Raw genomic sequence first — 16,580 nt, 5'->3', positions numbered from 1 at the left:
ATCAAAAAGTTGGCGCTCGCGACGCAACTGTTGAGCCGCCTGGAAACACTAGCGGTTTCCGGGGCAACGGGAGGGCGATAAGCGCGGAAATAGGCGCGATGGTGCATATAAAAGCTAAGATTACGCAGCCTTACCAATAAAGAACAAGAAAGACGGTTGATTAAACTATTATAAAAGTTACAACACGGTGGAAATGAAGGGGGGAGGAACATCTGGTGCAGGGATTTTTAGGTAGTAGTGCCTCTAGAGCGTGTCACCCTTCCGCTCGTTCGACGGGTTGGTGCATCCTTGTCCGCCGTCTGTTTCGATGTCTTTGCAGCTGGCTTCTTCTCTTTCATCTCTGGCTTTTCCTCTTCTTTCGCATCCTTTTTCGACTTAGTCTCTTTCTTCGCCTTTTCCTTGGTATCCTTCCTCACAGTCTCCCTTTTCTCCTTGGTGGCTTTGGTATCATCTTTCTTCGCCTTTGCCTTTGCCTTCGTCTCCTTCTCCTTCTCCTCCTCCTCCTTCCCCTTGACCTTCTTTCCCTCCTTTTTCTTGTCGTCTTTAGCAACAGCTTTCTTCTCCTCCTTGGCTTTGGACTTTCTAGGCTTTTTCTCTTCTGCTGCCTCGTCCTTGACTTCTTCCTCTACCTCAGGTTCTGCGTCATCCTGTGGTTTGGCCTTCTCTACCTTGGCCTTTTTCGTACCTGCTTTGGCAGTTGTTTTCGCCCTTTTAGTGGCTGGCTCCTCGACGTCATCAGCTTCATCCATCTCCCTTTTTTTGGCTTTCTGCTGCTTGGGCGTCTTTTTCGTCTTGTCACCCTTCTTCTTTTTGTCCTCTTCATTATCATCTTCATCATCCTTTTGGTTCTACCCAGCAGTAAGTATATAAATCCATATTTGGAGGGACCTGGTTATGTCTACCTTCTTCTTGGATGCTCTCACTCGAAACCCGATCTTCCCGGGCCGGTTCACCTCCACGTCCTATGATACATCAATAAAATGAACGACGTATAGGGCAAATGAAAATCATACACCCTTCCAGTCCTCATCATCGACGTGGCCTTGTTCAACGGCATCGGCGACTTTCTTCTGGCTCTCGGCTGGGATCTCGTCGTAGCCATCCAGGAGCGTCATGTCACGGTCTCCATTCTCATCAACAATCTCCTGGATACTTGCAATTTGTCTCGGAGTGACACAGCCCCTAGTATCACAGATTAGATATATATTCCACGCGAACACAGTAGAAAATACAGCTTACCAATGCTTCCACGCCCAACTTTGGAACTGCTCGGTGTCAACGAAGGTACCCAGTCTCAGCTCTCCCTTGAGAATCTTCTCTTTTTTCTCCTGGCATTCTTTATTCTTGCAGCCTGCCCTGCCAGTACTGGCCAGCTCTAGTGGTGACTCGATGTTAGTATGGCAATTTGGGGTCGCGTCACGGCGCGTCGCATATAGCTTGAAACCAAACAGTTCAAGTATCGAGATAGAAATGATAAATGTCCACTCACCAATACGATAGGTCGGCATACTGATCTACAAACCCAAAGACACAATACAAGTGCAAGCCGTGGTGATGTAGACGGTAAGATGTTGCAAGGGAGTGCGAAGTTGGTTTCTTTCTTGTTTTGCGACCAACATTTAGGGCTCGATGGATGTATAGCTGCAACCCTTGTGAATATTACACCCGCTCGCCTATTCAATATCGAAGATTTGAATGTATGAACAAGTCATTTCTTGTGGTTTAGATGTATGGGATTGTGCAATACAGCATTTAACTAGCTACTCGTCGAATACGCCTATGGTATGGTGCTTTTGACACCATGGTTGACTCGTATATAGCCACAACCACGAATTTCTCTTGCTCATGGAAAAATCAAGGATACCTAGGTAACTAGCTAACTAGTGATGTTTCACATAATTTACTACCAAATCTATATTTATCTGATTTGTCTCATCCTTTATCAAGAATTAATATATTGAGCCGTGCGAGTACGAATATTTTGTTAAAAATATCACGTGATATGAAATTCGGCCTTTGACGAAGACGAAGGAAAAGAAGAGAAAAAGGATCAAGTCAAAAGTAACAACCTCAACTTCTTCCTTAACCTAGGACGAGACAAGTGGTTTACTTGGAATACACGGAGTAATATCGCAAATCAATTTTTCAGGCGATTACGCGTTACTTTGGGACATACATACAGCCAAAAAGAGGGAGATACCAAACTATCAAACAGCTGCTAGACATAGCCACGATGTCAGAACCGATCCCAGAATCCATTCCCACAAGTCAAGATCCCCGAAGCAAACGCCCCACGAAACGACGAGCTCTTACCCCCCTTTCAGAGCAAGCCCATGAAATAAAAACGCTCTTCAAAGACCCCTCAAAGGAACTCAGGCTACCAGAACCATCAAAACCAAAGACCCTCGCTCCACCACCGGAAATAATAGCGAATGTCCAGGGATCCTCTGCCGGAGCGGGATCGGGAGAGTTCCATGTCTACAAGGCTAGTAGAAGGCGGGAGTATGAGAGGATAAAGCTTATGGATGAAGAGTTGAAGAAGGAGAAGGACGAGATTGAGTTCAATAACGCTAGGGAAGAAGCTAGGCGAAAGGACGAGGAGAAGACGGAGAAGAATAGGAGGAAGAGAGAGAAGAGGAAGAAAGGGAAAGGGAAGAAGGGGAAGAGTGGTGGTGGTGACGAGGACGGAGGAAATGGTGCTGTGGATGGGGCTGTCAAGGACGGCACGGCTGATGGAGACGCTGCTGCGCCAGGGGTTAACGGAGATGGACACGAAAACGGCGAAGTTTCTGGCGTCATTATACATGACGAGGAATGATACGCCGGTCTAGATGGGTGGCGTTGTACTATAAAGAGATGATATGATACCCAGGCGAAATTTACTGTGATTTTGACACGGCAATGCACATGCATGCGGCCAATTGATTTCTCTATCCCTTTTAATATTTTTCTTGCATTATGTATTGACAGCAGTTTTATGCGCCAGATCGGCATTTCCCAATTATGAAAGAATCCCGACCGTTTACTCTTCACCGCCTCCCATGTTGGCTGCTGCGTTAAGGGATTTAGCACTGCAGATGTCATCAACACGCAGCAGCAGGCAAGCAGACTAACGGAAAAGAAGGACATGTTAGTAATCGATGCAAGCACTGGGGACAGTGAATTAATTACCTCAATAGCGGTCTTAACGCTCTGCAGTTTGACGGCCTCAGGCTCCCATACACCGTACTCCTTCATGTCGACGAGCTTTCCGGTGTCACCGTCGATGCCCCAGGTGGAGCGGCCTTCGACATGCTTGGCTCTCAAAGCAGTGAGGACCTGGATCGGGTTGGCACCAGAGTTCTGGACCAAGGTTCGCGGTATGACCTCCATTGCATCAGCCACGGCCTTGTAAGGCCATTGCTGGACGCCTTCAACCGACTTGGCTAGGTTAGCAAGTTTGACGGAGACGGCCATCTCGGTGGCACCTCCACCGGGGGATAAACGAGGATGGTAAATAACATTTCTGGCCACGGACATGGCGTCTTGCAGGTTTCGCTCGACTTCGTTAAGGATGTCCTTGGATGGGCCTCTGAGGATAATGCTGCACGCCTTGGGGTTCTTGCACTTTCTCAGGAACGAGAAGTACTCGTCGCCGATCTTTTCGATCTCGAAGAGACCACACTGGGTTCCAATGTCAGACTCCTGGAGATCGTCAACACGGTTGACGATGGTAGCTCCGGTAGCACGGGCAATGCGGTTGTTGTCCATCTTTCGCACACGTCGAAGAGCAGTGACATTTTGCTTAACTAGGAAATGTTGCGCCAGATCTAGGAGAAGTTAGTTATGTCAACCTTAGGGTCAAACCTATTATTGAGGAAGAATATCTTACCGGAGACACCCTTCTCGGTGATGACCAAGTCAGGCTTAAGAGCAAGGATGGCATCGCACATGCGCTTGACCTGCTCTTCTTCGATCTGTAGAATCTTATTCCAATCATCCTCCTTGCTAACTTCAATGTTGGTCTGCGATTCTCCCTTCTTATACTCCAGAGGACAGTCAAGAAGGATGATTCTTGGGTTTTCTATCCTTCTTCGCATCTTGGGGTGGGTGATATCCTTATTGATAATGACACCGTCTATAACCTCACTGTCCTCGATCTGGCCGCCGGGAATCTTCTCAACACGCGCATATCGTTTAATATCAACTTCCTTCCTGCCACTGCCGTTATCAAGAGATACGGTTCGCACAGCCTTCAGGGCTAAGCCGCACATAAGTTCTGACCAGCGGGAGACGAATTTAGTACCAATCGAGGACTGTATCAGACTGTACATGGCCTTGTCATCATCCACTTCAACTGGCAGGGATATTTCCTCAATTATGGCAAGGGCGTCAGAAAGGGCTCGCTTGAAGGCAGAGATTATAAGAACAGGGTGGATGTTGCGTTCGAGCTGGGGAAGCGCATGCGCTAGAATTTCTCCGGCTACAAGGAACAAGACCGTTAGCGCAGCTCTAAGGCCGTGACAAACGTCGTGGAGAGGAATTACCTAGCACGATAACAGTCGTAGTTCCATCGCCGACTTCTTCATCTTGTGTCCGGCTCAGCTCAATCATACTCTTTGCGGCGGGGTGGGCGACCTCGATCTCTCGAAGAATTGCATGACCATCGTTGGTCAAGACAATTCCACCCATGGGGTCAAGAAGCATCTTAAGCATAGCTTTTGGTCCCAAACATGATCGGATAATATCGGCAACACTACATGTTTCCCCCTTTTTGTTTAGTCCACCGTATATTCGTATATAGAGGGGTTCGCAGCAGGCTTCCTCACGTTTTGGCAGCTGTGATATTTGACATCTGTGCCTTCCGGCCAATCTGTCTCCCTTCATTCTGGGTATCTAGAGTTTGATATTAGCAAACGGTACAAGAGAAGGCTGGCTGCTGAGGCCTGGGGGTAATTGGACGTACTCATAACAACCACGGGGGCCTGCATCTTGGGCAACAGTGAGCTTCGATTAAAAGGAGAATAGGGAAAAATAAAGAGAGAGGAACAGCTCTCAGAAGAGGTAAGTAAACAACTAAGCGGTCACGGCCACAAGACAGCTCCCACGGCGCAGTTCTCTAGAAGTGCTGGAGCTTTTGTCTTCGTCGTCTTCGTCTCTTCCTTTGATATCAACTTTCGACTCTCGCTTTTTGCATAGAAAAGCTTCATGTGGGAGGGATCCCGCACTAGCCCTAAAGTAGACTAGCGCCTTTTACTCCAGCTTCAACATCAAAACATGAAAAACGTTGATGATATTATGAGAGTATGAATAACTAGGGACATGAATGTATATATATTACAACAGAGTATGCTAATTTTTTTATAATGAAAAGGCCGATATAGACATCCTCATCATGCGTTCAAGTTCAGCCTTTAGATTGAAGACAGGTTAGAATGATGCCCGGACTTCAGTGGGCGTGAAAGAGCTAACTTACTGCTGACCTCTCTCGAGGTCATTTTTGACCCCCCTGGAAAGGGGTCAACCAGGTCCGGCGATACATCCACGCGGGCCCAGTGTGTTGCGGATAGAGTTCTACTTGACATTAATCCAATCCCGGCTCGTCCTTTGAGTGGGGGACGAAGGACGAGCCGGCACATCATCACCTCCGAGGTTGTCTCCGGAGGGGAGCCTTTTTGGCAACGCCTGTTATTCATGATATATGAATCCGTTGCTCCTTTCTTAAACAGCCCTATGACCTTTCTATTATCTTACCATGTCAGCTATGCAGCAATATCACGACAAAAACGCGGATATACGTACTCCCTTACCGGGATGGCCCCCATGTTTTCGGCACGCCATGTGCGCGTTTCTTCTGAAATATATCTGATCTTATCAGTCTACTGGAAGCTCCTGCAGGTCAGGAGGCACCGGCAGGCACACCGTTGCGGGTGCCACCAGCCACCTCTCATGATACGAGAGGTGCTACCCTTATTTTACCCCCATAGCTGGGGGTGTATCGACACTTTGGATACCCAATATAATGGAATATGGAATAATGAGTTCCTCGATAATACTTAGGCAAAGAAAACCTAGTAAAAGGTGATATCTAATCACCACCCTCCCCTCAGCCCGGTTAGTGTCCCACCGCAGCCAGGGTCCAATCCGATTTTCCGAGAACCTCAAGGGGCCAAGGGGAGGGTAAACTCCGCAAATTCACCCCCAATAGGGAGTATACGCGTCTTTGAATATATTTATACCGAATACCGATATCGATACCCTTATAATCAAAGTGACTTTCTTCACTTAGGAACAAGCGAGTTAGAAACGTCAACCACGGCGTCGAAGTACGCGTTTCTTACCGCTCGTGTATTTGACAATGGCTGAAAACACAGCCAATGATCCCGTCAAGCAGGACATATATGTATAACTTATAGATATATGCCCAGTGACTAGGAGTAGAGAGAGTATATATAAAGGAATGTGGTTTCATTTGTGTGAAGAGTTGTTTGTTATAAACAGAAAGAAAGGAGAGAGAAGAAGAAGAAGAAGAAGAAGAAGAAGAAGAAGAAGAAGGAAAGGAAGGGCTCTTTATAAGGACATCCCACCTGACGATGGGCGTCAAAACAAACAAGCAGGCTATTCCCAACATGGACGCTCGGCGGCGATGACAGGTTGTGAATGCTCAAAAGGGAAGGACGCTTATATAAAGAAGGGTCTCTCTCTGCATAGCTAAGTACCCGGACCGCCTGAGCGACGATTTAAGTGGGTGAAGGATCTCAACGTTGCGTCTTCTCTTTCCTTTTCCTCCTTTTTTCTTTTCAGCCACTCGGACCGGTTTTCGCAAAGGGGCTTTCGGTCCGCATCAGGCCCGTGGTATCCCACACCCTGGCCAACTCTAGTGAAATTGAATTTATGTGGTTTCATCCGCCGTGCAACCATAGCATCTATAAACTTCTCTCTTATTGCGTCGGTCTCCTCATTGGTGGTTCCCCATATGCCCCAGCCGATAGCAAGGCCAAACTCTGCCCCAAATCATGGAAAATCTCCACCGCATTAGTGGGATCGCAGTTCCTCCCGCTCTGGAGAGCGCGCGGCTTATATCCGCCGATTGGGATGCATGCAAGATCTATATGAGTGGTCATGCTCTTGATAGCATCGAATATAATCTTGGGGCAGCGGTTACTGGTGTACGGGCGCTTTGCGATTCTCGTGAGAACACCATCTGCGGGAGGCACGGGATCATCTGGCATGCGGTATCCAGTTGCTCTAGTTGGGTTGTCAGGTATTAGTATACTTCTAGCTCGGCAAGTTGCATATCGTGCCTCGCCTTAAGATCCATGTGGAAGTCGAGGAAATCTTTGACCCTCTTGTAAGCACAAGAAGGTCCAATTTTGAGGTTAGCATAAGATGGCATCTTTATTACGTGGAATATTCCTCGAATTTGGTAGGTATCCGAGATGATTTACGTATGGCATGAGATTTTCATGAATTAGAATCACTTCACGCCCCCAGGAAAAGACGCCTCTTTATATACTATAGACCTACGGAGGCAGCAGGAAGCTACCGCATCTAATTTCACAAACCGTCAAGCGTTTTTATCCCGACGACAGTCAATGACATCAATTCAGTCAAAGGAAACATTCAATACATTCAATATTACGTCATCAACATAAGCTCCCGACCTCGGGAGGTCCCAAGGTCAATTTAAGCCGCACGGCTTTATTTTATTCCGCGCTCCTAAAAGTCAATTATATAAGCAGAGTTAAAACAGCGACAGATAATAAAAAAAGTCGCGAGCGTGCAAGTTGAAGTGAAATTTGAATTAACAGACAACTTTTCGCGACATGAGATAAACTAGATCTGTACAGGTACACATATGTTGGGAAAAGATGCTGCGGCAATTGCCTCCCGGTCAATGGAACCAAATGGGGTGGCTGCTGACCCAGCAAGTTCTGTGGCAGCGGCCAAACTGAACTTGACAGCTGGAAATGTTATCCAGGCAGATAAGGGGTTATTTGCACAGCTTTCAGATAACCCGTTTTTCACTGCTGTAAGTGGTGTAGAGGTCGAAACTGGATGGCATATATGCTGACCTTTTTTATGTTCAATTGATAGGGATTTGGATTGGCAGGCTTAGGAGCAGGACTCACCCTTGCACAGCGAGGAATTCGACATGGAGCTATACTGTTGAGGAGGCGTATGCTCGTGGACGTGGAGATTAGCATAAAGGACGACTCTTACCCATGGTTTTTGAATTGGATGACGCTTTACCAACGCTCGCAACTTACGAACCAAGCGGCTCGAGGACAGACGCAGACATCGTTTATGAACTCGTTGCTGAACAAGCTTACGCCTGGCATGCGTCACCTGTCCATACAAACCGAGAAGATCGAACACGCCAACGGGGCGATGCACACGCACTTTGCGCTCATACCGGGCCCGGGGAAACATATTCTCAGGTACAAGAACGCATTCATCTTCGTGAATCGCGTCCGGGAAGCCAAGTCACGGGACCTGCAAACCGGGCGTCCATGGGAAACGGTGACACTTACCACTCTATACTCGCAACGGCACATCTTCGAAGACTTGTTCAAGGAAGCACATGAGTACGCGGTGAAGACGCATGAAGGAAAGACTGTCATCTACAATTCTTGGGGAGCAGAGTGGCGCCAGTTTGGTCAGCCTCGGCGCAAGAGACCATTGAGCTCGGTTATCTTGGATGCAGGAGTAAAAGAGCGAATCGTGGCCGATGTAAAGGACTTTTTCTCAAGTGGAGCATGGTACCATGATCGTGGTATTCCTTACAGACGAGGCTACCTCCTTCATGGCCCCCCGGGTACCGGCAAAAGCTCCTTTATCCAAGCGCTGGCTGGGGAGCTAGACTACGACATCGCGGTCCTCAACCTTAGCGAGCGAGGCCTGACGGATGATCGATTGAATCACCTGCTCACCATCATCCCGGCACGGACCCTAGTCCTGCTCGAAGATGTGGATGCTGCGTTTAGTTCACGGCGCGTACAGTCCGACGAGGATGGATACCGGGGTGCGAACGTCACCTTCTCTGGTTTGCTCAATGCGCTCGATGGAGTTGCCAGTGCGGAGGAGCGGATTATCTTCCTCACCACCAACCATGTCGACAGGCTCGATGAAGCTCTAGTGCGGCCCGGCCGAGTGGACATGACCGTTCGTCTTGGCGAAGCCACCAGATACCAAGTGTCTCAGCTCTGGGATAGATTCTACGGCGAGCTCGACGACTCTAGCGTGTACAAGAAAGTGTTCATTGACCGGCTCACAGAGCTTAGTATCATCGAGGACGAAGACGGCCAAAAACGAGACCGGGCTATGGGAACTAGCGCCGCCGCTCTGCAGGGCCTGTTCCTATATAACAAGGGAAACATGAACGGCGCGATCTCCATGATAGAAGGCCTGGTCGACCGTGACGCTGCATAGAAGCTCTCTCCCTTCACGTGTACCATATTAGAAACTAGAATATACATGTACTCAGTACGACAACAACCACCCCCCTTGGGTGACACATCTCCGCACCGCATGAACAAATCCAAGACCCTAGGGTCCCACGGCGGTTACGCACCCAGCCTCTCACCCCCGGTCACACCAACCATGCCCTGAAGAAACAAAATCGCATCCCAGGCAGCTGATGATGATGCCTGTCGTCCTCTTTTTACGTCCCTGCAACCGCCATGCCCAGGGGACGCCCCTTTATCACGTGACAAGCCTAATTTTGATGCCCGTTTTTATGTGGGTCTTTCCCTTTGGGCTCATCAAAGCCTCAATATAAAAAAAGAAAAACATCCGACCGCATGTTGCTCTCGACAACGACGACAGCAGTTCCCCGAGGCGAGCTGCTATAATTACGGCTCCAATGAGCAGACGCGAAGAGCTCTGTTTGCTTGGGATAAGGGCTTCACTAGTTCTTCTAGTGCTCTCTAAGTACCGCACTGGTCGCGCCGATCCCCTGTCCTCTCCAAGCGCCCGGTTCGTGACGGGGATGCAGGGGGTCCCCGCCAATCGATGGACTGGTCACATCTTCTGCACCACAGCCTGCCAATAGGTACGGCGGCTACCCATCCCGTCTCTGTGCAGAGCAAATCGGAACAAGCCAAATCTGACAACCCAGCACAGATCTGGAAAGGTTTCATGCACGGTGATTGCTTCAGCCGATCCAGCGAGTTCTCCCTCCGATGGTCTCTCTCGCTAGCACAGCGAAGAATGCAAAAGGATTCTTCCAGGCAGACACTTTGATGTGTGGCGTGGGGACAGAAAACAAGGGAGTGGTGGGAATTTTTCATGGTGTAGGTGCTAAAATGGCCCAGCGGTAAACGGTCGCACTGCCTTCGTTGATCGTTCTGGTTGGCCATATCCGTCATCCGGAATGGCTGTGGTCATTTTTGTGTCCTGTACGATAGATAATATGTGATCCGCCGTTTTCACAATGCGGGGGCTCATTTTTTTTTTTCTTCCCTCTTCTTCCCGTCATAGCTGAAAGGGAATGAGAAACTGCTTTGTTTCTCCCGGTCTCTGCTTTTTCCCTGTTTCTTTTGCTCACCGAAAATCCTGCTGAATGTACACCGTGCATCGCATATCCGGGCAGTATTCCTGTTATCTGACGTCCGTTGGCCTGACCGTCTTTTATTATTATTACGCATCAGATGCCTAATTCCCCCGAGGGACAATTCCAATTGTCTCCCGCCATGCAGTCCTCGCACAAAACCGGGCAGAGCAGCAGCAGCAGAAGCAGCAGCAACGGCAGCATTAATGCTCCTCTGCGTGCACACCGCCCTCGAAGGACCAAATCTCCTCGAATGTCTCCTGTTCTGGAAGACACAAAGGTTGGCGGTCAAACTGAAGCTGTGATCTTGCGGATAATCGAAGACACAAATACTATTATACCATCTCAACAGACGCAGACAGAATCAAACTTTACACATAACAACACATCCAGAGAAGATAAGATTTTTGTCTTTCCGCAGCCTCACAGAAAGGTTTCTCCATCGCCCTCAGCCATGTCGAGGTCTACCATGCCGAAGTCGTCAGACAGCCAGTCACCACCTCCAGTTCCGCGGCTGAATGGGAATTCCCAACATAAGTTTGCTGTCTTTCCCCCTCCTCGGTCGTCTACCCCCAATAGATCCAAGTCAACGACATCCTCGTCACGTAAAAGGGCGAAGACCGTCAGTTCTACCAACTCCCAGGGTGATTCTACCCCGGGAACATGGTCATCACCTTCGACTTCGGAGGGTGAACCCCGTGAAACCAGCAATTCACCAGGGCAGGATAATTCATCACCTCTTCCTCCACCACCTCCGCCGCCTCCAATGAGATCTATATTCCCTCGATATGATCCTAACCTACCGCTGGTTCAACAGAAATATTACCCAAATGCAGGATCTCCTAGAAGCAGTTCGGAGCAGACGCCCTCGCGGGTAGATTATGGATCACTATCCCCTCCAGCAACCTCTGCCTGTCCCAGTTTATTTACGTCCACTGACGGTGATATGACTGCTGCGTTGGAATCCCTTGAAAAGCTATGGAATGTTACTTGTGGTGAGAATCCTGGACCTGATACCAACGCCTTTCACTTGAATATCCGAAGGTAAAGCCCCCCAGATCTCTTGTGTAAGTTTCCTGATTCCCAACTAATCACCGCGCGCAGAATTGACTCGTTCACGTATAATATCGGTGCTGGATCTGTGGTTTTTTACACGTTGAAGACCGACACAATCAGTGATTTTGAACTTCACAAAACTCACCCAACCAAGCCGAATACCAAGTCACCAATCGTAACCCTCAATCTTGACCAAATCCAAAACTGCACCAACACTACTATTCCCATATTCCCAAAACTTGCAGAGATCTTAGCAAGGGAACAGTCGTTAGAATTGGCAAGACAGAATAACCTATCTCCTGCGCAAGCCATGGAAGCTGAAAATGCTGCAGTGAGTCAGGTGAAAGCAAAGGAAACATGCCTCTTTGAGTGGCAGGATGCTCAAACACGTTATAAACTACATTACCACGCAATGATGAGTGCCTCTCCAGGTACACCAGGAAGTCGCCCCCAATCGGCCCGGTCAAGCGTGCCTACATGCCTACTTAATGCATCCGTGACGAACTCGCTACCTCCATTCGGCGGCCCATCGTATAACCCTACCATTGTCGTGTCAGCTCCTGACAGCGGGTCGTCCTCGGGAGGAACCGATACACCATTGGCAGCCGTGGATTTAGAACATATGACTCTTACTGTCTATTCAAAGGACATTCTTTCCACGGTCCCATCGCTGCACAGCATTGATACCCTAGTTGCAGCAATTCTCACAGTAACCGTCTCCAACGAAACCACCAAGCAGGTTCTCGAAAGCATCGACATCTATGCCCCCAAACCAGAGGAGTTTCCAGACCCGTACCGACCTCCAACGCCAAACCCAGCTTCTGTCCTAGCAAACCATACCCCTACCAACAGCAATGGCAGTGCTATTGAGGCATCTCATGCTATTTCTACACCTACCCCGGCTATCAACCACAGGCCTGCAGTTCCCGAGGAAGAACGCCGATACTTCACAGCAACCGGCAAGCAGATATTCACCACCCAAGCCGAACGGGAAGAATACGAGCAAGAAGCCGAGTTGATGGCCCAGGTCAGACGCAAGGGAAAGAAACCGAAAAGAACCCAATCGGTATCATCCTGGAACTGGCCATGGAAAAGACAGCCCGAAGTCAAGGAGATAGACCTTGAAGCAGGTCTTGGCAGGTCTGCCAACGCAGTCAAGCTGCAGCAGCAGCGACACCAACAGGAGGGAGTACAACAACAGCAGCAGCAAAAGAAAAGGAAGTCTGCACTGACTGTTGAGGGGATTGACGTTGAGCAGTACGGCCGGTATGCAGATGGTACACCGCGTGCAGGAGAGAAGCTGCCTGGCCCAACCCGCGCTGCGTTACGGGCTCTATTCTGGTTTTTCTCACTTATAATGTGGTGTCTTACTGCATGTGTGAAGGGCGTAGCCTGGTCTCTTGTCAGCCTTACACATTGCGTCAGTGGTAGAAAAAATTAAACGGTTTAAACGGAGGTTAAGTGAACGGACAGGGTACGGGGGTAGGGGTACGGTAAAATCGGTGTTTCTGGGTTGGCGGCTGGTTATATAGACTCTGTTCTTTTTTTCGACGAGTATACTTTTAATAGATAGAATAACGGGTTATGGCTATTTGAATGATATGATTTATCCAATGATCTACTTTTACATTTTCTGGTTGGTACGGGAAGATAATGTGTTTCATCTGATGCCACATACTCTACCTCAGTAGAGTGATGCAGTCAATCTGGGTTGTATTTTCTGTAGTTCTATTTACATACTTGTACCTAGGTAGTCTGGTATATAGGTAAGCGTACGTAGGCAGGTGGTCTCTATGAATGCATGCAGTAGGTATGTATAAAGGGGCTTTTTTGGCAGGCTGGCAGGCAACGCGGTAGGAAGTAGGACGGACATAAAAGAGATAGCACGGCTAAGGCGAAGGCGTAGGCTGATGGATGCGGGACAGTAAACGAGAAGAATAACGCCGATACCATGATGATCATCAATCAAGAAAAGGGATATGTTATGTATGCATATGCAAGAAGTAAAAGGAGGGTATGTGTGTATGTGTGTATGTATGTATGTTGGTAGGTATCCAAAGTATGGATTTGAAGGTAAGCAAAGAGGCAGACAGCAGAAGCAGACGTAAAGTAGACGCGAACAGGACAGGCGGACGAGGAAAAGGGAAAGAAATCGGAACAGGGAAACGATTGTTGTGAACGATCGGGGTAGGTTCGCTCTTTTGTTAATGGGTTACTTTTTTATTGTTTGAAGCTCTTGAAGCTCCTCCATGCGCTTGGGGAATGGTTGGTAGCACCGGTACTCGGCCTTGCGCTGGGATCGGTTTTGAACTTCCTTGGTCCAGCCAATTGAGATAACCGATCCTTGCCTTCTCGGATAGCGGCTCGGCGAGCCTGGCGCAGGGACTCGACGCGGGCCTGGGACAGCTTGAAGCGGCGGGCGAAACAGTCCATCATTAACTCGTTGGGGTCGATCATGCGCTTGGGAGCTGTCTGGACGACCTGGAAGATCTCCATGGGATCGCCGAGAGAGACGATTTGCTTCTGGCTCATGCGGAAGATGGACAGGGCAACGCGGAAGAAGGTGCGGGAGCCTTCGTAGAACAACACGTCCCAGACGCGTAGGGTTGTTTCGAAGGGCAAGGTGCTGATGAACATGGACATGAGCCAGTTTGTGAGTCCCAGGGTGATGTCTGGCAGGCGGGTGGCGGTGGTCAGGGTGGGCGGCTTTGCTCTGGCGGATGTAGGGGTGGTGCTGACGACCTTTGTGTAGACTGAGGGAAGGGATTCCTTGAGAGCCACCATGAGGATCCAGAGGTCTGCGTTGGCGCCTTCGAGGCTGATTTCGTGGGTGCCTGGGAAAAAGGAGGAGGTGATGATGTGGAGGAGCCAGAAGGCCTTTTCTTCGGGAAGGAAGAGGATGAGGAACCCGGCGATGAAGTTGAGTGACTGGGTGTATCCGATATTAGAATTATGTAGGGAAAATGCATATAGTACACGGCGGAGGGACTGGATGATAGGGGTGTCTGGCGAGGCCGAGCGGTGCTTGAGATTGCTGCTGCCGCTGGAGGCGTCGTCGTCGGACGAGTCGGGCTTGTAGTGGACGTTGTCTGGGAACGTTCGATGGAGATCCCGCTCAATGTGTTCCTTGTCGTCGTTCATCGGGCTGCGCAGGGCCGTCTCGACCAGGCGCTTGTACAGGCCCGGGTTGCGCCCGTATGTAGTCGTATCCGCCGGCGTACCAAAACCACGCCGCTCCACGGCACTCTGGCGGGATGCCCTTGCGGATGTACTTCTTCAGCTTTGCGGACCGGATGGGGAACGTCGTGGGCACGGCCTCGTCGATGCCGCTGGCCCTGAGCAGCGCATACCACTTCTCGCTGCGGATCTTCTGATATTCGGCATATGAAGCGTGCCAGGAGTCGTACTGCTCGACGGTCACGTGGGTGGTTGCTTTCCGGAAGCCGTACTGGTCTCTCGTCTTGGTCGGCTTGAGCAGCGGCGGCGGTTCAGAGTTGATAGAGGCGTCGATGATGGCGGGAAGGGCAGATAGGTGTGCTGGCGGCTGCATGGAGGCTGACGGCGGCCGTGGAGGCGGCGAGGGCGAGGGCGAAGGCAGGGCAGTCTGCGGCCGGGGAGACGAAGGAGAATTATCACTGTCGCCGGCGAGAGCACGCTCAGGTTCAGGTTCAGGTTCAGGTTCAAGCCCGGGCTGTTCGGGAGCAAAGTTGAAGTTGAAGTCGGCAGAGTTGAAGTTGGCTGGAGTCACTGACTCTGACTCCGGTTCTTGCTCTGGTTCTGGTTCATGTTCATGGTCTGGTTCTGACCCGGGGGAGTCTGGCGGCGTGCTGGGTGGTATATCACTGATATCGGGACTGCCGTGTAGCCGGTCCCTAACGGCCGACTTCCTCTTCGCAGGCGAGACGACGGCAGCCGAGGAGTCGTCGGTAAACCCGTCCAGGTACATGTCTATAGCATCGTCCACGCTCATCTCGCCATAGCCGTGTGTACCCTGGTCTCCTGCTCCTGCTCCTCCTCGTTCGCTGCCGCTGCCGCTGCCAACGTGGTGTCCCTGGTCCGCCCGGCCGCGGTCTTGGTCTTGGTACTGGTCCTGGTACTGGTCTTCTTCTTCCGCCTCGGCTTCGTCCTCCTCTGAGATCTTGGGGGACAGCTCGGTGGTCGAGCTGGTCTTTGTGACGACGCTGCTCCTCTCGGTCCCGCTTGTCTGCTCTATGCTAGAGGTGACGGTCATGGAAGACTGCAGGCTGGTCCGCGAGGGCGGAGGGATATCAAAGTGCAGCTCGGGCGTGTAGTAGCGATGGGTGGACCGACTTGGCGAGAGTGCCATGGGAGACGATCTAGGGGAGGGCCTGTCCGCCTGAAACGGCGAGTAGCTCTTCTGACGGACATTGGGCATGGATGGAGACGGCTTCAGTCGCGGCTGGGGCGAGTATGGCCGCTGGTAGTAGCGGTGCTGCTGCTGCTGCTGCTGCTGCTGCTGCTGGAATGGCTGGTGTTGGTGGTGTTGTAGGTGGTGTTGTAGGTTGTGTCCTGAAGCCAAACCTGAAGCTGGAGCTGTAGCAGCAGGCGAGCCGCTGCGAGGTGACGCCGGCCAGACCTGGTCTGCCGCCCCGTCTACAGGAGACTCTGTGACAGAGGCTGCATAGGATGGCACAGTAGCAGTAGCAGCAGCAGCATTGGGGCCGGCATGCGGGTGTCGAGGGTGTAGATGGCGCTGGCGGACAGACGGAGAGGGCGACGCTGCCTGCCGCAGCGAAGCCGCAGAGACCGCAGAGACTGCTGGAGAGGCCGCCCTGGACGAGGACGAGGAGGGCGCCTGCTGGCTAGCCGTACGGATATCTGCAGCAGACGGCCTCCTGGAGTCTGCACTGGGGCCGCCGCGCTGTGTGATCATGGCCACACCAGAGATAGCGGCTCAGCTGGTACATTGGTCTGGTGCGCTCGCCAGGGGGGAGGGAGGACGGCGAGACGGGACGAGGCGAGGCGAGACGAA

The 16,580-nt window shown here is 50.7% G+C and overlaps 6 protein-coding genes across 6 annotated transcripts; 3 read left to right on the top strand and 3 right to left on the bottom strand.

Annotated features, from left to right (window-relative positions):
* Window positions 1-227: 227 nt before the first annotated feature.
* MGYG_08062 (hypothetical protein) lies at window positions 228-1,508 on the bottom strand (the record flags this gene model as incomplete). The annotated part of the gene is made up of 4 exons (XM_003169841.1): window positions 228-848; window positions 903-962; window positions 1,014-1,182; window positions 1,240-1,508. 4 exons carry the CDS (start codon window positions 1,506-1,508, stop codon window positions 228-230), a joined length of 1,119 nt encoding a protein of 372 aa, XP_003169889.1.
* Window positions 1,509-2,233: 725 nt separating this feature from the next.
* Window positions 2,234-2,818, top strand: MGYG_08061 (hypothetical protein; the record flags this gene model as incomplete). The annotated part of the gene is made up of 1 exon (XM_003169840.1): window positions 2,234-2,818. The coding sequence occupies one exon, from the start codon at window positions 2,234-2,236 to the stop codon at window positions 2,816-2,818; it is 585 nt and encodes a 194-aa protein (XP_003169888.1).
* A 204-nt stretch (window positions 2,819-3,022) lies between these two features.
* On the bottom strand, window positions 3,023-4,970 carry MGYG_08060 (T-complex protein 1 subunit gamma; the record flags this gene model as incomplete). Its single annotated transcript, XM_003169839.1, has 6 exons — window positions 3,023-3,109; window positions 3,172-3,809; window positions 3,872-4,462; window positions 4,527-4,735; window positions 4,809-4,875; window positions 4,946-4,970. The coding sequence occupies 6 exons, from the start codon at window positions 4,968-4,970 to the stop codon at window positions 3,023-3,025; spliced, it is 1,617 nt and encodes a 538-aa protein (XP_003169887.1).
* A 2,867-nt stretch (window positions 4,971-7,837) lies between these two features.
* On the top strand, window positions 7,838-9,411 carry MGYG_08059 (mitochondrial chaperone BCS1; the record flags this gene model as incomplete). Its single annotated transcript, XM_003169838.1, has 2 exons — window positions 7,838-8,011; window positions 8,077-9,411. 2 exons carry the CDS (start codon window positions 7,838-7,840, stop codon window positions 9,409-9,411), a joined length of 1,509 nt encoding a protein of 502 aa, XP_003169886.1.
* Window positions 9,412-10,673: 1,262 nt separating this feature from the next.
* MGYG_08058 (proline-rich protein) lies at window positions 10,674-13,028 on the top strand (the record flags this gene model as incomplete). The annotated part of the gene is made up of 2 exons (XM_003169837.1): window positions 10,674-11,575; window positions 11,636-13,028. 2 exons carry the CDS (start codon window positions 10,674-10,676, stop codon window positions 13,026-13,028), a joined length of 2,295 nt encoding a protein of 764 aa, XP_003169885.1.
* A 779-nt stretch (window positions 13,029-13,807) lies between these two features.
* On the bottom strand, window positions 13,808-16,481 carry MGYG_08057 (GTPase-activating protein gyp3; the record flags this gene model as incomplete). The annotated part of the gene is made up of 2 exons (XM_003169836.1): window positions 13,808-14,732; window positions 14,809-16,481. 2 exons carry the CDS (start codon window positions 16,479-16,481, stop codon window positions 13,808-13,810), a joined length of 2,598 nt encoding a protein of 865 aa, XP_003169884.1.
* Between the last annotated feature and the right edge of the window lie 99 nt (window positions 16,482-16,580).

This window comes from Nannizzia gypsea, genomic scaffold, assembly GCF_000150975.2.
Source record: "Nannizzia gypsea CBS 118893 supercont1.8 genomic scaffold, whole genome shotgun sequence".
NCBI classification, from domain to species: domain Eukaryota; kingdom Fungi; phylum Ascomycota; class Eurotiomycetes; order Onygenales; family Arthrodermataceae; genus Nannizzia; species Nannizzia gypsea.
The sequence above is the reverse complement of the archived record's forward strand: the minus strand, read 5'-3'. Positions and strand labels throughout refer to the sequence as shown.